General features: G+C 35.2%; 1 protein-coding gene across 13 annotated transcripts in view; it reads left to right on the top strand.

Moving 5' to 3' along the window:
- The window catches only part of GPHN (gephyrin), a 355,412-nt gene that overhangs the window by 113,493 nt on the left and 221,231 nt on the right, over positions 1-20,688 (top strand). For 11 of the 13 annotated variants that reach the window (XM_036434065.2, XM_036434045.2, XM_036434007.2 and 8 more), the window contains exon 4: positions 7,733-7,825. The exons of the other annotated variants lie outside the window; for them this stretch is intronic. In XM_036434065.2, coding sequence (XP_036289958.1) covers positions 7,733-7,825 — 93 coding nt within the window. The remainder of the gene's footprint in view (positions 1-7,732; positions 7,826-20,688) is intronic. 13 annotated transcript variants of the gene reach the window in all.

Below are 20,688 nucleotides of genomic sequence, written 5' to 3'. Positions count from 1 at the left end.
GGGCATCTGCTGCGGCAGGATGGTGGAGCAGGTGAGCAGGGGGCCCCAGACCAAGATGGGCGCTGGTTGCTGTCATCAGGGCAAGCCTCTAGTTGTTACTGAAAATTCTTTGCTTCCACGCACCTTGGTCCTGCCCAGTGCTCACACCTGCTCCCAGAACCTGGTGCCTGCTTAGCCCAGTCACTTCACTCTGTCAGCATGTGGGAGCAGTGGCAGCGTGAGTAGGGCTGCTGGCAGACTGGGGGGCCATGGCGGGAAGGGCCAGGTGGGGGTATGGAGGATAGGCTGAGACCTGCCCCTGTGCCCACCGTAGCCTCGCAGCACACAGTTCCTTTTGAGGTGCATGAATTCATGCACTGAGCCTCTAGTATGCATATAAGATCTTTGGTTAATCTCTTTCCATTCACACCCCCACTGCCAGGGTCTTTCTCAGCATTTGCAGAGGTTCAGGGAATCTGGAAAAGGGGCTGCATGAAAATGGATAAACTAGACCTGAAATATAAATTTGAAAGGCATGGGGGGATACAAGGGGTTAGCTCTCGAATCTAGTGGTTAGCTCTCGAATCTCCAGGCCAGGGCTTTTTATTCACATATTTTTCCTTTAGCATAGCAGATACACATATCAAAGGTAAGGTCAGGCAAATAAAAAAGGACCATCAGGTTGGGGGAATTGCCTTTGGCTGTTCCAGGAGCATGTATTATAGTAACATGCAGATTTTCAGCCCTGCTGAAAGAGTCCATTCAACCTTTTGAGAATTTCTTGCATTTATTATGACCAGCTAGGCTTAGCATCCAGCACCCTAACCGCACTTCCCTCTGAGATTCGTCTAACTGTTCTGTGTTTCCATGCCGCTGGTTATATTTTACTCATCAGTTTATTTTGTTCATTAGATTCCTTATTCACTTATTTTTATTTTTAGATTCAATTTTACTTATTGCCATTTTATTGTTCATATTTTTAATCTTTTCTTCTTCTTCTTTTCTTCTTCCTCTTCTTAAAGAATACCCTTCAACTTTTCATGTAATACTGGCTTGGTGATTATGAACTCCTTTACCTTCTTATCTGTGACGCTCTTAATCTGACCTTCAATTCTAAATAATAGCTTTGCTGAGTATAGTAATCTTGGTTGTAGGTCCTTGCTGTGTATCACTTTCAATATTTCTTGCCACTCCCTTCTGACCTGCAAAGCTTCTGTTGAGAAATCAGTTGACAGTCATCTGGGTACTTCCTTGTAGTTAATTGCTTTTATCTTGATGTTTATAAGATTCTCTCATTGTCTTTAACTTTTGGTATTTTACTTTTGTCCTGTCGCTCTCTTTGTATTCCTGTTGTTTGGGACTCTGCACTTCCTGGGCTTGTAAAATCTATTTCTTTTACCAGGTAGGGGAAGTTTTCTGCTGTTATTTCTTCAAATAAGTTTTCAATATCCAACTCTCTTTCTTTTCCTTCTGATACCCCATAATGCAAATGTTAGTACCCTTGAAGTTGTCCTAAAGGATCCTTACACTATCTTCATATTTTGAATTCTTTTTTCTTTTTGCTCTTCTGATTGGGTGTTATTTGCTTCCTCATGTTCCAAACCATTGATTTGATTCTTGAAATCCCCTTCTGTACTGTTGAATCCCATTGAATTATTATTTCAGTTAGTATATGCTTAATTTCTGACTGTTCCTTTTTAATGTCTTTGAAATTCTCACTGGGAGCAGCGGCGACTTGAGTAAGGCTGCTGGTTTATAAGTCCCTTGAAGCTTTCATTAAGATCCTTGATCAACCTTATAACCATTGTTTTGAACTCTGTGTCTTGTTGTTTGCTTGCTTCCATTTCATTATTTTCTGGAGATTTTTTTCTCTTCTTTTATTTGTGTCTCCCATTGTGGCTGCTTCCCTGTGGTGTGTTTGTTTGTTTGTTTGTTTGTTTTATGTATAAGGTAGAGCTGCTATGTCTCCTGTAATTGGTAGAGTGGCCTTGTGTATTAAATGTCATATAGAGCCCAGTGGCTCAGTCTCCCCAGTGACCTGAGCTAGACACCCTATGTGCACCCTGTGTTGTCTGTGTGCACAGTTTTGTAGTTGAACCTTGATTGCTGTTGGTGTTACTGGGAGGAGTTGACCTCTAGGCCTAATGGGTGTGAGGACCAGCTATGACTACAGTGGAAGAGCTGCTATGCAGGAGACCCCCCCTTTGGAACAGGACTTGCTTCAGTGAGTCTTTGGTTTTCACTGGAGGCTGTCCCTTTAATGTGTTGTTTGTGGAAGTATAGAGTTGTAATCTGGAGACATCTGAAGCTGTCTACTGGGTACACTGCCTGAGGCCATTTGGCATATTCTACGAAGTGATCTGTAGATGGCTGCTTCTTGTATTGGGCATGGAAGGGCCCAGATGAGGCCAAGCTGTGAAGCAAGGCAGGCTGGTTGTAGTGTTGGGTCTTGGGCCACTTAGGTATGGGACATGCTGATGCCAGCTGCTGCTTAAGAGTGTTACGCCCAAACTTCGTGATCCCCAAGGACCACCAGGAATCCGAGTCCGATGCAATAAACAAAAGAGCCTTTTCCATGCTAGCATGGGCTCTGTCCCATGCTAGCATGGGCTCTGTCCCACTCACGCCAGCAGCATGGCGGAAGAGAGCGAATTTCGCCCAGCTCAGGGGTTTTACTCTGGTCTATGATGATGTCACTGCCTCGGCTAACCCTGATTGGTTGGGTGAGGGCTAGGGTTCAGTTACAAAATGGAGGATAACTCCGCCCTGCCCCACAGTGGAGTCAGGAGTTTGTCCTGGCTCCACCCTGCCCTCTCAAAGAGATTTTAGGAAAGTCTGAAGTCTGAGCAAGGACAGGGCATTCATATGGAAAAACCACTAAAAACAGCTTGGGTGAGGCTGCAAATTAGATGGGATGGGGTCTCACAGAATTATCAGGGTGGAATGAACAGTGTGAAGCACGTGGAAGGAAACTTAGATATGACTGTCAATTAGTTCTGCATTAGGGGAGATCCCAGCACAGGCATTTGATCACTGCAAGCACTCCCTTCTAGGAGAAAGCTGCCCCTGAGTTCCTGCCCCAATTCCAGACAATCCATTTTCTCCTTGTAAGTCCCTAGTTTCCCTAATGCCTTCACCGAGTGCTGGAGCTCAAAGGGATTAGGACCTTGTAAGTTCATGTGCCTGCCTTTTAAGAGAAACTACCTGGGTTCCCAGCAGCCGCTGGGTCAGTCAGCTATAATCCCCATTGGTGTTTACAGCCTGAAATTATGGGGACTTCTCTCAGCTCTGGAACTGTGGGCTGGGGTGTCTGGTATGAGGGTGGGAGATGGTTGTCATACTAGCCAATTCCATGCCTCTGCCCCTACTACCAGTCTCAGTATACTTTCTTCTTTACTTCTCTAGTTGTTTGGACTTATATCCAGCCAAATTACTGGTGGTTCTTAATGATGGTTGTTCTGTATTTTAGATGTATTGTAATTTTGATATGGTTGTGGGAGGTGACGATTACCAGCATTTACCTATCCTGCTATCTTGGTTCTTTTAGTTTGCATTGCTCTTGATTTGAAGGTATTAGTGAGAATTTTTAGGATTTTGATAATTTACCATATAATTTCTTTGGGAGCCAAAGCAGCATTAGGAGCCTCACTGTGCCGCACTATGCTCCTCAAAGATCCTTCATTTCTATCCTTGACTATCTTAACTTTTGAGATTTCTGACGTGAATCTTCTTACTTAATTGTTGCTAGTGGATATGTTTTCTTCTAATTTTTAATTTTTTTACTTTAATTAGATGAGAAGGGGAAATTCTGTGATTATATCTTCTTTCTACTATGCTAACCTGGAAGCTCCCAGGGGTCCTCAAACTTTTTAAAGTGGGGGCCAGATCACGGTCCCTCAGAGAGCTGGAGGGCTGGACTATATGAACTACTAATTCCTACTGTAACACCTCGGCTGCGCTCACTGCCCAAAAAACCTGGCGGGCCGGATCAGACTCCTCTGCGGGCCGCAGGTGGCCCGAGGGCCCCAGTTTGAAGATGCCTGCTCCAGGCAATAAATTTTTAAAGAAATACATTCAACATAAGGGAAAATTAATCATTAAAATAGAAGATGCCTTCAGCCTCATTTTTACAATAGATGCAGAGCTATTTTTCATAACTGTGGCTCATGTAGAATTCTCAATGACATATCGATACTATCTGGTAGAGGCAGCCAGATATTAGGATATATCTCAGAATGAAAGGAATCTTATCGATGCTGAAACAAATAGTATGTTAAGATAAATTGCTTTCAGGTTATCTAATGCCATAGAAAAATAGATTCATTATCTTCATGTTACATAGAAAGAATAATTAGTCCAGTTTAATGTGTAAATTAAAGAGTCTTGAAGAGTCTTTCTAAAAATGCAGATTCTGATTCATTAGGTTTGGGATGGGACCTGAGATTCCATATTTCTTTTTTTTTTTGTTTCTAATGGTTAGTCTGAATTTTATTTATCGGTAGAAATTATGCCATTTGAATAATCCTGGGGTATTCTTTATATTCAATACTTAGTTTCTATTTTTATTAGCACAAGAATGGTAATATTTCTTTTTTAAAATTCTTTATTGTTTAAAGTATTACATGAATCACCTTTTCCCTCCATTGACCTCTGTCCTGCTACTCCAACCCCCAAGCACAAGTCTTCACCCCCCTACTATCTGTTTCAATTTGTTTTGCTCATATGCATGCATACAATTCCTTTGGTTAATCTCTTATTCCCTTACCTCCACCTTCCCTAATAGGTTGAATAGTCTGTTTGATGCTTCTATGTCTATGGTTCTATTTTTGTTCATTTTATGTTGTTCATTATATTCCACGTGTGAGATTGTGTGAAATTTATCTTTCTCTGACTGATTATTTTGCTTAGCAATAGTGCACTCTAGTTTCATCTGTTGCAAATGGTAAGAATTCCTTCTTTTTTACAGCAGCATAGAATTCCATTGTATAGATGTACCACAGTTTTCTAATCCACTCATCTGCTGATGTGCACTTAGGCTGTTTCCAAATCTTAGCAATGGTGAATTGTGCTGCTATGAACATAGGGATGCATATGTCCTTTCTGATTGGTATTTCTAGTTTCTTGGGATATAGTCCTAGAAGGGTGATTACTGGGTCAAATGGAAGTTCCATTTTCAACTTTTTAGAAAATACCATACTGTATTTCCACCAGCTGTGCTCAAGAGGGTTCCTTTTTCTCTGCATCCTCACCAGCACTTGCCTTTTATTGATTTGTTGATGATAGCCATTCTGACAGGTGTGAGATGGTATCTCATTGATGTTTTGATTTGCATCTCTCGGATGATTAGTAACTTTGAGCATGTTTTTGTATGTCTTGGCCACCAAAAAACTACTAAACTTTATAAATGAATTCAGCAATGTAGCAGGATACAAAATTAACACTCAGGAATCTATGGCTTTTTCATACACCAATAATGAACTCACAGAAAGAAAAACTAAAAAAAAAAAAAAAAAAAAAAAAAAAAAAAATCCCATTTACCATTGCAACAAAAAAATTAAGATACCTAGAAGTAAATTTAACCAAGGAGGTAAAGGACCTGTACTCAGTAAGTTATAGGACACTGAAAAAAGAGATACAGGAAGATATAAACAAATGGAAGAATATATCGTGTTCATGGATTGGTAGAATCAACATCATTAAAATGCCTATACTACCCAAAGCAATCTATAGATTCAATGCAATTCCTATTAAATTGAATTGGGCATATTTCAAAGACCTGGAGCAAACTCTCTAAAAAATTATCTGGAGTAAAATAAAAGACCCCGACTAGCTGCAGCAATCTTGAGAAAGAACAATGTTATAGGAGAGTATTGCCTGATGCCAAACAGTAGAACTCTTTAATATAAAGGACTATTTTAACTATATTAGTAGCATTTTGAATTTAGAAAAGTTTGAATGGCCTTTTGTTATTGACAATACTGAAATTTGGTATTGGATATAGATTTTATATGTGCTTGGGATATTGATGCAATTTTTATATCATTTTTTTATCAAGAGCTGATGTAAAAGGAATTTGGTCAAAGATGAGGATTCTGTGACATGGCACTCCAGTACTGATAGGAGTACTTTGGAATGTTAAAAGGAAATTTAGTGTTATGGGATCCATTAGTGGAAGAACAGGGTCAATTAATCTCACTTCTGAATTGCAACATCAACTTACTTTTGTGTGGACTAGAAATAATAACTACTTAGAATCATGAGTATTTTGCTTTTCTACTTTAAATATAGAAGCACAAGTCAATGGAAATTTTAACTTTGGTTTGGGAGCCACCTTGGAATAACTTTTATTATAATGCTCATAGATTTTTGTGTGTGAGCTTTTCTCAGAACAATATTATAACTACATCAGGAATGGAAGTTCTTCATTTGGGCTCTCAGTAGTCTATAATTTATATATTTTAAAAATAGTTTGATGCCATTAATAAATCATAGGGGAAAATCCTCTTCACTTGGAGCTTTGGGCTCTCCATTCCTGTGATACTAGGATGAAATAAAAATATTCAGAGATAGGGGGGAAATCATTTTTAGACCCCAAATTTCCTTCTAACTAATTATCCTGCATTTAATGTCACTGATGAATTTGAGAACAGAGGATATTGTGTTTTACATCTAAGTATTAGCCTGCTACTTTTATTTTACACCTCAGCAATTAAAGAATATAGTTGTATTATTACATTTTATCAGCAATTAAATAATATAGTTGTATTATTACATTTTTTACTGGAATTATAAAAAGATAATTCAATAATGTATATATAATTGTTGTTTTTAAAATATAATTACAATGTAGAATGGATGAGTAGAATTATCAATAGTGTAAACTTGACGAGATCCTAGTTCCTCTTCTTTACAAATTAGCTAGATAACTTTAAGTAAATTATTTAACCACCTTTGTACTTCACTTGTCTTATCTGGAAAATGAAGAGGCAAATCTCCTAAGGTCCCTACCATCTCCAAAATTTTATGGTGTACTTATAAAGCAGTGTGGAGGGGAAAAACTTTAAGCAATCATTTATTCCTACACCTTTCTTTTAGGGCAATCATGTGAAATAATTCCTGATAAAATGATAAAACTTCCCTAAACAGCTTAAAACTTAGTAGAAAATACTGACATAATCACAGGTAGAAAGTAGGGAACATATATTGAGAATCTCACAGATCTAGTTTGAATTCTAGTTCTTTCTCCTTTTAGTTTGTGAGCCCATGATCAAATAAGTTTCTTGATCTCTCAGAATTCATTAAAGGAAAAAAAAGTGAATGAGTCTGTTTCTTAAATATGAAATTAAAGTATGTATTTACCTGGAAGGATCGGTGTGGTTTTTAATAATGAGATCATATAAATGACACATACATAATATTCAATTTTTTTAACCTGAATGTACTTTGAAAAGCTGAAAAGAACTTAGGTATGCCATGTGACTACATAACAAATATTAATTTATAAATTTTTATGTATTTCATTTACTTTAAAGAATTTGTTGCTTTCATTCTCATTTTCTGTGAGTAAAATAAACACTCAAAATGCAGTGTGTTTTGAGCAACAGTGAAATTGTTCTATGAATTGTGCTTCAAAATTTTTATGATGATAAGAATCTGTTTTTTCATCTTTGTACGTAATATATTTGAGTATGTGTGTCTTTTAAGCAGACAGGCACATCCTTCTGCATGTGACATTATTACTGTTTTCTTTCAGGAAACCCTGATAGATTGGTGTGATGAAAAGGAACTTAATTTGATACTAACAACTGGAGGAACAGGGTTTGCACCACGAGATGTCACTCCAGAGGTGAGATAGAATATGCTTTTCTCAGATTAAACGAGTAAAACATTCATGTTCTTTTAAATATTTTAAATATTATTTTTATAGTTCTGCTAGGCAAAACAAGAGACTTGTGGTGCTAAGAATGAAAAACTTGCTGAGGAAAAATTATGTAAAAAAATATTTCTTGGATTTTTCTTTGGACTTAAACTAGAAATGATATAATATGAGGAAGTTGAGCTGGTCCAGAAGGTAAATCCTGCATTTCTTCAGTGGTCTGTGGTATCAGCTGAACTCCAGGCATGTTCTCAAAGGAGGTGATAACACAACTCTGACTCAGCAAGGCATCTGGTGTGCTTTCTTAATATAATTCAAACTGTATCTGAATTCTGGTTTTTTTTGTTGTTTTTTTAGATACCCTTTTCACTGGTCTCAAAGCATAGAAGAATGGTTGTTATAGAATATTTATACCAATTTTATAGTTCTTTTGATGATAAAGGGCTGTATATTCCATAATTTTAAATGAATTTAATAAATCAAAAAGCAGAATTAATATCTAGGCTTTATGCCAAAAGAATCATCTCAGCTTTTGCACAGAGGGGGAAAATAGGGAAAGAATGAAGGGTAGGCAGTGCTCATTGATATGGGGGGAGGGGCCTTTTTTATGAGGAAGCCATAAACCAGGTGTTACTTTCAGAATCTTATGCAAATTTATATTACCACTTGTGACATTGTTTCCTTTACCTCCCGGAAAAAGTGTTTCTTGGCTGAATTTCAAGTTAAAGTTAATTATGCCCTCTAGTTTTCAAATCAGTACTCTCTTGTATCTACTATCTTATTATCAGCAAGATGCTTTTTCTCTGCACCTATTAAGTAATTCCTGTTCTGTTTTTCAAGCTTTAGCCTGCGCCACAAAGCAGATTGCTGGGCCCTACACACAGATTTTCTAATTCCCTAAAATTTGCAATGGATGCTGAGATTTTGTATTTTTAACAAAGCCCCAGGTGATGCTGATGTCACTGGCCCATAGACCATACTTTCAATCTTTGAGAACCACTGTTCTATATGAAAATAAAATTTTTAAACAAGTTGTAAAATAGTTTCTATTCTATGTAAGTAAGAATTGTAACAAATTATTTGAATAATATTATAAGTAGGCTTATTAATCAAATGGTCTTGCCTTAAATCAGCCAGAATAATGTTAGATTGAGAAATTAACCTCAAAAGCTTAAAAAAGAACCCAACCTTATATAATTTATTTATTTATTAAGGAAATGGTTCTTTGACCAATCTTTACATTTTTTTAAAACTGTGAGGCTAACTTAAAAAGTTCAATTGAGGGAAGCCATCTCCTTTAGAGATGTGTTTGTGTTTTATTTTGCTTATAATAGGAGTGGGGAACCTTTCTTTTTCCAAGGGCTATTTGGATATTTATAACATCATTTTCGGGCCATACAAAATTATCAACTTAAAAATTAGCCTGCTATATTTGCTCAAGCACTTAATTAGCTCACTCCTAATGCCTTGGCAGGGCCAGACCAAATGATTTCTCTGACTTTATATAGCCCAAGGGCCAGACATTACCCACCCCTGGTTTATAAGAAAATTGTCTATCTATGTGAAGACATTGATTTTTGGAGTTAAGTATTGTGTGTTTGAAGGAAATCAAATTAGGTTTATATATAGCCATTTTTTGTGTGGTAATTTGATATTTTCATGCTATTATTTTTCTATCAGAAAAGTATTAGCAATTATCAAGAATTAATTTATAACCAGATAACAACATTATTTTTAATTGCAGGGAAATAATTTATATCACATAGTTTAGTACTTTGTATTCTGTGGAGCTTCAAGTCAATACCAAAACGCTAGATTGAAAATTCAGACCTGTGAATTCTGGCTCTGCTACTTAATAACAAGGTGACTATAGACTAGTCATTAAACTGCTCTGTGCTTTAGTTTCCTATAAAATTAGGAATATAAAAGTACCTGTCCACTAGGGTATCTGTGAGGATTCAATGAAAAGTATGCCAGTATTTTAGTACTTGCTATGTAAGGGTTAACTTATAAGGGGTAAAATACTTTTTTTTAGTTACTACATAACTACCAAGTGGTCAAATTTGGTAGTAATTTTATGTAAACCTACCAAATGAATAAAAAGTTTTATACTAGATTTAAAGTATATCCATGAAATCATCACAATCCTATTAAATTATTTTTAGTTTTGATATAGTAAGCTTCATTTTTTACCTTTTTCATCGCCATATAAATCTGAAGTCTTGAATTTCTACCTTTCTAATATCGTAATATCCCACATTCCCATTTTTGGGTATTGTTAGTTGACAAGTCTTATCACTTTCCATAAGCTTGTATGTTTCATTATATCAGAAGTTGTGAAGTTCTTTATTCGTAAGTGAAATTTTTTCAGTTAGAGGTACTCTTATATTCTTACTAGAGGCCTAACGCGTTCTATCGCGTGAGACCCAAACTCGCCACACTGGCAGGACCCAGATTGACTCCCACCATGCCAGGCAGCTCGCGGGACCCAGAGTCAAGTCCCTGTCCACCTGCGTGTGCCTCAAGTCCCTGCCCACCCGCATGCGTCTCACCATGCAAGCAGCCCTGCCCACCTGCACGCACCTCGACTTGAACACAGCTTCGTGGTGACCAGTCTTTGGTTCCACCATTACAGCATCATGACCACAGGCCTTTTATGATATAGTCAGTCATATATGCCTATAGCAAAAACCCTGAAATTATATTGGGTTTTTTTTAAATGATTTTAAAATATACATAAAAATGTCTTGTTTGTTTTTGAAAGCAGATGACTTACTCATTGTGAATTTATGATATTTAGTAGATTCACTTTACTTCATATAATATTTATGGTTTGATTATGTACAACAAAAGTCCATAGGACTGTTAAGCTTTTGAAAAATGAAATAAACATGAAAACAATGTAGGGCCTGCCACAAATAAGTCTAATAATTTTCCTACTTCCTCTATACTCTAAATAGTTGCAATTTTTGTAATATTTAAAAATAACACTGAAATATCAGTTAGGAATCCAGAAACATAATTTTGGGCCTATAATAATACAATTATTTGTCTTTAACTTGTTTGTCTTACATAACTATGCCTAAAAAGAGAGGAAACTATTTCTAGACCACATTTATCTATATTCAACTAGTTGCAAATTGTTAAGTAGATTCAGAAGTTATTGATAGAAAGCACAAATATTAATGATAAAAGTTAAATAACACAAAACTTCTCCCTTCAGGCATTAATATTTTACAGTGGGTAATTTTAAATAATTAGTTTGTTCTACAATCAGAACGGATGATTGTATGTGAGATGTGTGTGTAGTTAGAAAAAACTGAAGGGTATAACAACAAAATGAGTGAATGAAATAAAGCATTCTAAAGTTGTTATTGATAAGTATGACCCCTAGAGAAAATGAAAAGTTTAATATATTTAGATTTCTTCTAATGTCTATTTAAAAAAAGAAATAGCAAGTTTAGAAAAGTGTATCTTATTTAGATATTTTATAGAAAGAATGCAATCAGTTGGTATTTCTAAATTGTGAATTTGTTTCTATTTTTAGGCCTTCTGTCTTAGAATATAGTTCATTTGATAGTTACATGCTTGCTGGTTCACTCCATGCCTCTAAACATGAGATATTATCAAACCTAACATATAATAGCATAAACTATTCAACTTTTTGGTTTTATTTTGATATGAAAAGCTTTATTTTAAAAAATAAATTGCATTTTCTTTGATCTTATAAACAGTATGGATAATCTGTTGGCATTGGAGAAATACTAGTCATTATAATATTCTATGGAACATAAATCATTGATATACAAAATTATCTCTTTGTGTCCCATTATCTATTTAAAATTATATATTTCCAAAATAGATATTATTACTTAAAGAATCTTTTATTATTTTTAAAAAGTAGAAGTATAATTAAGGATATATATGTGAGGTGAAGTGAAAGCTCTTTAGACGTAAATTCGAGAAGGGAATAAAAGTTTAAGTAGCGTTAAAAGACCTATATAATTGCAAAGTAATGTTTAATGTGTTATTATAAATTAGAAAATATTAAGCTACTTACAGTGTAAAAATAACTTTCATCATTTTTAGAGTAATAGGCCACACCAAAATCAAAGATTGTATACTAATGTATTGTTTTGATCATAAATTAAGAGTAAAAGTCCAGAATATATTTTAGGTTTCATCTACTCATTCATTCATCAGATGAGTTTGGTATTTTTAATTCTTAATATGTATCCAGTGCAATACAGGTTACTAGAGTTAAAAAATGAATAAGTCAGGTCCCTATCCTCAAGAAATTCTTAATCTATCACAGGGGTTGGCAAATTATGGCCTGTATACCAAATCCAATTTGTCCTCTTTTTTTGTATGACACTTGTGATCCAATCTGTCCTATTTTTTTGTATGACACTTGTGAGCTAATCAATAGATTTTCCATTTTTAAATGAGTGGGAGGAAAATCAAAAGGAGAATATTTTTGTAACACATGAAAATTATTTGAATTCAAGTTCCAGTTTCCATAGATGAAATTTTATTTGAACACAGCCACATTAATTCATTTATATATTGCCAAAATCTACAAAAGCAGAGCTGAGTAGTTGCAACCAAATTGTATAGCCTGCAAGGTCTAAAATATTTAATATCTGGCCCTTTGCAGATTAAGTTTGCCAACCCCTGTTCTGTTAGGTGATGGCAGTAAGTCATCTTTACTCAAATTTTTTTTTTAAAATTGATTTTAATTGATTTTCTTGATTTTTACCTTTTTTCTTTAGTAATCTGAAATGTTCTTGAGCTTCATTTCTTAAATTTTTAATTTCGGAAGGAGCATCAAAGGGAAAAAAAGAACATTTTTCTGCATTAAGGAAATGTATTGCCCCATTGTCTTAATAGACAATATATCAGAACAAAAATAAAAGATCCCTTATTCTATGGAAGATAAATGGTAATGGATGAAAACTTGACTTGGGATGGTGAAAACACAATACAGTGTACACATGATGTGTTGTGGTATTGTGCACCTGAAACCTATGTAATTTTGCTAACCAGTGTCACCCCAATAAATTCAATTTAATAAATAAATAAATAAATAAATAATATATAAAATGTTTAACTTTTAAAATTGGTCCAGTTAATATATTTATCATACATTAAATAAAATCTCACTCAAAATATTTCTGACTGTTGTTCTTAGCAATTACTCCTAACATGTCCTGATATAATTGGTAATAATGAAATAAACAAAAGTAAGAATAGCAAAAATTTCAGAAAACTATAGATTTGATATAAGGGATATTCATTTAAAAGGGTCCTTATGGTTCATCATGTAAGTGAAGAGGCATCTAACAAAATGATCAGTACTGAAGAGGGTAGAATGGATGATACCAAGTACGAATTTCTAGGAAAAGATTATGAATTCCAGAAGGTGTATTCTGTATATAGCCTGTAATATTTATATTTCTTTGGAACAAATTACTATCTCAGCTCTTCTATAAATGTTTTTCCACTTAGGCTATTAAGAATTTTTTTTAAATCCCAGAAAATTTCTTTATTTTATACAATTTTTATAACCAATTTGTCCAAATATATATATTTAACAATTGTAAGTGTGAGCAGTACTATAAGTCAGGTATTTCATGCAGTCATTAACTATTTTTTCCCCTTACATTATAATCCTTCAAAAACAAGAATTCTGTGTAAGTAAAAGGAAGGAGACATAATTGCCCTAACTTACTGACTATATGGTAATGATTTTCAATTGGTAACTCTTGTGGAAACAGATGAAAATTGTTATTTAACAACTTCACCTAAAAGTTAACATTTGACATTTCAGCAATCAGAAAAACTCTCCTACATTATAGCAGAAGCATAGCAAAAACACCATGCTGAATAATTTCTGTGTTAGAAAGAATTTTTTTCTTTCAATTTTATTTTGTACTAGAGGACCAGAGCATGAAATTCATGCACTGGGGGCTAGGGTGGGGGATGCCTCAGCCAGCCTGTGCCCTCTCGCAGTCCAGGAGCCCTTGGAGGATGTATGACTGTGACAGAGGAAGGAGAGGCTCTCGCCACCCTTGAGCCCAGGTTCTGTCTGAGCAGTGCTCCCCCTATGGGAGCACACTGACCATCAGGGGCATCTCTGTGTTGAGCATCTGTCCCCTGGTGGTCAGTGCATGTTATAGCAACCGGTCATTCCACTGTTCAGTTGATTTACATATTAACCTTTTATTATATAGGATTGGTTTCAGGTGTACAGCTTAGTGTTCCCCCTCAATATTTTCATACCCAACTGGCACCATACATGGTTATTACAATATTGTGATGAAGGGACTGAGAAGCATAAACTGGCAGTTACAAAATAGTCACAGGAAAGTAAGTAAAACATAGTAAATACAGTCAGTAATATTTTTTTAAAAATTTGACCTCTAACATTGGTAATTTAAAATAAGTAGTTGTTTTTTTAAGTAGATATCAGAATTGGCTAGAAAACATGATTACTTCCCTAGCAAAGTATCATATACTGGTATTCTAGAACTCTATGAATATTTATTTTCTAGTTCTACAATTGTTCTGATTAAAATAAAATACTTGTTACACATAGTAAAGCTAAAAATAACCATATTGAGCTAGGATTTTGAGTATCTTAAAATTGTTCTGTATCTTAAAATTGTTCTACATCAATAGAATAACTTGACAATATGCAATTTGTATAAATTGATAACAGAGAAGAATACAAGAAATTCTCCTACATTATAGCAGAAGCATAGCAAAAACACTTGAAATATTTAAAACTAGATTTAATAAACTATACCACAACTCTATGGACAGAGAAAGTTATATTTTTATGCCACTTTACAGAGGTCATCCTATAATTTTTATGAAATGGTCCTGAACATGGGAAATACGTTTCTATGTCTTATCTTTGTTTAAACAGTTTCAGATGCAATATGATATTATCAGTGGAAACACTAAATCAAAAGTCAGACATACTTGAATTTGAAATTTCAATTCTATCACTAAACTATGAAATTAAGGCAAATTAACCTATTCAAGGTTCAATTTTCCTATCTGCTAAATTACAATAGCTAATTGCTACCTTTCAAGGTTATTTTTCTAATAATTGAGATAATAAAAGTATCCAATAATAATAACTAACACTTGCATATAGTATTTACTATGTGTCATGTGCTGTTTTAAAGCATATGTTAATTCATTTAGCCTTCAAAAAAAATACCCATTTGAGGCAAGTACTATTGTTATATTTGTTTTAAAGATGGAAATACTGATTAATTCATTTGACTTGCTCAAAGTAATCCAAGCTACTGATAATAATGCTTGTAAAAGGACTTCATATAATGCAAAGTACCTTTGTAGGTGCTTGATAAACATTTTTTTTCTTTACCTTTTTCTTTCTCGTTTATTAATATTATTACCTGTTACCTCTAATTAGACATGGTAGCCCCAAATAGTTCTGCTATTTACTATGGTACTTCTGGTATCTAGAACTACTAAAATTCCTGGTAGATATGTCTAAAGAATAAATATGGCCTGGCCAGTGTGCCTCAGTGGTTGAGCTTTTGCCTATGAAGCAGGTGGTGGCAGTTCGATTTCCAGTCATAGCACATACCCAGGTACATGTTCAATCCCCAGTTGGGGGCATACAGGAGGCAGCTGGTCAGTGATTCTCTCTCATCATTGATATTTCTATTTCTCTCTATCCCTTTCTCTGTGGAATCAATAATAATATATTAAAAATATAATAATAAAATGTAAGTCAACAATTTCCCATTAGCTATTTAAGGCATAGGGCAAAAGAACAGTAGTAAGAATTTCTATAAACTATATGATATGAAAAATATAGATTGTTAGTGCAGTTGAATTATACCTCCTGATATTCTACCTAAACCAATTTATTTTGTTTTCAGTTTCTAATGCTTCTGTAGTTTAAAATTATAGGGATGTGGTTTTAAACCACTCAGGTATGTAATATTCAGGGTAACATTTTTGTAATAGTCCACTTTATTTTGGGGTTTATAATTACTTGAATTATCCATTGAAAAGCTGTTAATATTGTAAAGTATAGTCACACTTATGAACTACCTATTTGCTAAAAACATTTACAGTCTTTGTTCCATTTATCAAGCACTTTGGGTTTTATTGAGCAAATAAATATTCTCCTAAAATAAACACTTGGCTGACAAATCAAGACAGTATAAACCTGGTACCGGAAATGTTCAGCCAATTCGGGCAAAGATTTCTTAAAAGGGAAAGATTAAGAGAGAACTGAGTCTTCAGGGAAATTTTTATTAAGTAGAATTTTTAGCTAAAATTGAGGGAGGAAAAAGTATTTAGATTAGGAGACAAGAAGATATTACTGATAGGAGAAAGGAAGAAGGGGAACTGTTTATCAAGCTACAGAGAAAGATAATATTAAGAAAATATTTCTGGCGAAAGAAGAGAATTCACTTTACATAGAAAAATGGATAAACTAGACCTTTGTTATCTATTTCTCTATCATCTATCTATCTATTTATTTATTTATTATTTATTTATTAAACAGGCAGTCAGACATCCTTCTCACAATCCAGGACTACTGGCTCACAACTGCTCTCCTGCCTGCTTTTTAATGCCCAGTCAAAAGACCTAGGGTAGCTGAATGGATAAGGAAACACAATCCTGCCCAGCTTGTGTGCCTCAGTTGATTGGGTGTCATCTCATTTACCCAGTGGTTGCTGGTTTGATTCCCAGTCAGATCAGAAGTAAACCCCACGACCTGAATATATGCTGTCTACAAGAGACCCACCTCAGAACAAAATATTCACACAGGCTGAAAGTTAAAGGATGAAAAAAAAATATTCCATATAAATTGAAATGAAAAAAACCTGGGGTAGCAGTACTTATTTCTTATAAAATAGATTTCAAACAAAGGACAAAACAAGAGACAAAGACAGCCAGTATATAATACTAAAGGGATTGATCCAACAAGAAGATATAACCCTATAAACATACTAGAGGCCCGGTGCATGAAATTTGTGCACGGGGGCAGGAGCGGGGAGTTGTCCCTCAGCCCAGCCTGCACCATTTTCAATCTTGGACTCCTCCAGGGATGTCCAACTGCCCAATGGGATCGGGCCTAAACGGGCAGTCAGACATCTCTCTCACAATCCAGGACTACTGGCTCCCAACTGCTCACCTGCCTGCTTTCCTGATTGCCCCTAACTTCTTCTGCCTGCCAGTCTGATCATCCAATAACCACTCCCATGCCAGCCTGATTGATGTCTAACTGCTTCCCTGCCAGCCCGTTTGTCCCAACTTCCTTCCTCTGCCAACCTGGCCATCCCTAACTGCCCTCCCCTGCAAGGTTGATCACCTTCAACTGCCCTCCCTTGCAGGCCTGGTCCCTTTCAACTGCCCTCCCTTGCAGGCATGGTGCCTCCCAACTGCCCTCCCCTACTTGCTTAATCACCCACAACTGCCTTCCCTTGCAGGTCTGGTCCCTCCCATCTGCCCTCCCCTGCTGGCCATCTGTGGTGGCCATCTTGTGTCCACATAGGGGCAGAATCTTTGACCACATGGGGGCAACCAAATTATGTGTTGGAGTGATGGTCAATCTGCATATTACTCTTTTATTAGATAGGATAAAGGCCTGGTGCACTGGTGGGGGCCAGCTGTTTTGCCCTGAAGGTTGTCCTGGATCAGAGTGAGAGTTTCCATGGGGCATGGGGCAGCCTGAGTGAGGGGCCTGTGGTGGTTTGCAGGCCGTCCACACCCCCCAGCTACGCAAGCAGAGGCCCTGGTATCTGGCATTATTTACTTTCTACAATCGAAACTTTGTAGCTTGGAGTGGAGCCAAACCTCCTGCTCATTCTGTGGTGGCAGCCGTTTCTGTTTGGATTTCTTTACCTTCTATAATTGAAATCTTGTAGTCTGGAGTAGAGGCTTAGGCCTGCTAGGGCAGGCAAAAAGCTTGACTTCTTCCATTGCCAGAGAAACCCAAGCCTCTGTGGCTGCAGCCATCTTGGTTGGGGTTAATTTGCATACATGCTCTGATTGGCTGGTGGACGTGTCTTATGGAAAGGAGTGATAGTTAATTTGCATATTACTCTTTTATTAGGTAGGATATATAAGCACCTAAATACATTTTTTTAAAAACTTAGTGGACTTTAGGGGAGAGATCCACATCAATATAGTCATAGTAGGGAAATTTATCACCCCATTGTCATCAATGGATAGATATTCCAGATAAAAAAATCAACAAGGAAACAAAAACCTTACATAACACACTAGACCTGATGGATTTAATTGATATTTACAGGACATTCATCCAAAAGCAGCAGAATGGACCTATGTTATTTAAATCTCTTTCTTAGAACAACTAGAGTAGTACCATCTGTAGAGATGAAAAATAGCAACTGTCATTATTCAGAGATTCCTTAGGAACTATAATTCTTAAGTCTACTATCAGCCAGTACACATAGTAAAATCCTGCCATCAAATCTCTCTAAAAATAGATCCTTTTCAGAATTGGCATTTATTCAAATGCATATCAATACATTCCTCAGAAGATCTAACATCTTTCTTTTTTATTATTATTTTTTGATCCTTGTTTGGTGTGTGTTTTTTCCTGTTGTAACCTACAAATATAGTTATTTGTGTATAAAACTTAAAGTGCTGTGAAGAACCAAGTTCCAATTTTGATCTGTCCTTTGGAAACCTTTCAGTTAATACTAATCTTACAATTAAGACAGTCAAGAAATATATTCTTGTAGATTTTGTCAATATTGAATCTTGAGTTAGCTTATTTTATGTAAAATTACAAATAACATAATAGAGGAATCATAATTTCTCAAAGTCTGAGAAGATGCTATATTCAAAGTTCTACCATTTCCTTTTTATCATCGTACTTAGCCTTTGCCTCAACATCTCTATCACTATTTCTTTCATCTGGGAATTTGTTTTGTGGAACTCTAATTCTAATTCATTGAAAGTCCAAACATATCAAATTGAAACCTGATGTCTTATAATTTCTACCTAGGAGTTCTAATTCTACCTTTGCAATGTACAAAAGAAGTTAAAGTCCTCTTTTGCATGACAATTCAAATATTTGAAGATAAATATTACATTTCCCTTTTAGGTCCACTTACTTGAGTATTATTTTTGCACTCATTTTATTTTTCACTAGCTACAGACTTTCCTAAGACATTCACCCCCTATTTTATTTATTCATTAAAAAGAAAATCTCCTGCCTGGTCAGTGTGGCTTAGCAGTTGACTGTCGATCTATGAACCAGGAGGTCAAGATTTGATTCCCAATCAGGGACATACCCAGGTTATGGGCTCAATTCCCGGTAGGGAGCATGCAGGATGCAGCCAATCAAAGATTGTCTCTCATCATCTATGCTTCTATTTCTCTCTTCCTCTCCTTTCTTCTCTGAAATCAAAATATACATATATATATATATGTATATATTTCCATTGGTACAATTGTACCAGTGGAAATCATTTAGATTTAGGACAATAAGTGACATTGCATTTTAAACTATTCTGTTGAAAGGCTCCCATTCCACATAGCCACACTAAAAAGAGTAAAGCACATTGCAACTGAGGGTCAGAATTTTATAATTTTGAGTATAAGACAGAAACTAATTTCATATATAAAAAATCCCTAAGTAAAATTTTGTCTATTTCCCCTTTAGTATATTTCTTAATTGCATGCCTACACTGTACCATAATATGTAAACTCAGCTTTTTTGGGATCTGATTGGTGAAGAGAGGTCATATCAGTAAAATACAAATTTATTTATTATGACAAAATTTATGTCTAAATAGAACTATTACTAGAAAAGTGGTGTTGCCCATTTAACCATATAAGAGGTAGCATAACATAGTGATTAAAAGCATACAGGTTTGAATACTAGATTCACCATTTCCTAGTGTGCAACCTTGTACAACTTTACTAATTTTCTATACCTATTTTTTACATGTAAAATGGAGAGAGTAAGAATACTTACTTCATGGGTAGGTTGTGAATTAATGTAAGTATGACACTAAAAACTATTTGCTACAGAAATATTTGCTATTATCTGCAATATGAGTAGAAAGAGCATTAGCTTAAAAAGTAAGTAGATAATAGTTGAGTAAATATTGAAAGAATTTTTCTCTGGGGGAAAAAAAAAACAGCAAGAAAAGGACTTAAAGTTTACAACAGTGTATTTGTGAAGAAGTAAAAAGAAATAGTGATGACATGCTAAATATTGATTTTTTTTCACCTTAAATCTGTCAGAGTGATAAAATTTTGAAATCACCTGTCCAGCTCTCCCTCATAAGCATACTCTTGTAAAATGAATAGAGGCTGGCAACTGAATACTTCAGTTTTACAGATTATGTGCTAAGGCATTGAAAATTAATATCATTAAATAAATTGCAATACAAGTGGTAAAGCATATTTATCTAGAGATATGTTTTTAGGAATGAAAATTTCAGGATATGCCTTATTATTGTCTGAAAGAATGTATACTCATCTCCTATGTTAGAGTTTCCTGTATAAAGTGGAATTAATGTTGCTTTTCACACAAAATGTAGTAATATGACAACAAATAGATTTATATGTCAAATCCTCTGAGTTTCTTAGAATGATATCACTGTATTAGAAGGACAGAATATTTGTAACTTTGTTATTGCCTGCCAAAAAAGGAAACATGGAAATAATAATAGAGAGTCAGAAAGTGGATTCAAATAACAAAATAAACTACTTGGGATCATTCTAATAATTTTGCAAGTATTACTTCCTCATATTGGAACTTGGAAAGAACCTGACTACTATTAAAGAATGGATGA

This window comes from Pipistrellus kuhlii, unplaced genomic scaffold (genome assembly GCF_014108245.1).
Source record: "Pipistrellus kuhlii isolate mPipKuh1 unplaced genomic scaffold, mPipKuh1.p scaffold_m20_p_1, whole genome shotgun sequence".
Taxonomy (NCBI): domain Eukaryota; kingdom Metazoa; phylum Chordata; class Mammalia; order Chiroptera; family Vespertilionidae; genus Pipistrellus; species Pipistrellus kuhlii.
The sequence above is the reverse complement of the archived record's forward strand: the minus strand, read 5'-3'. Positions and strand labels throughout refer to the sequence as shown.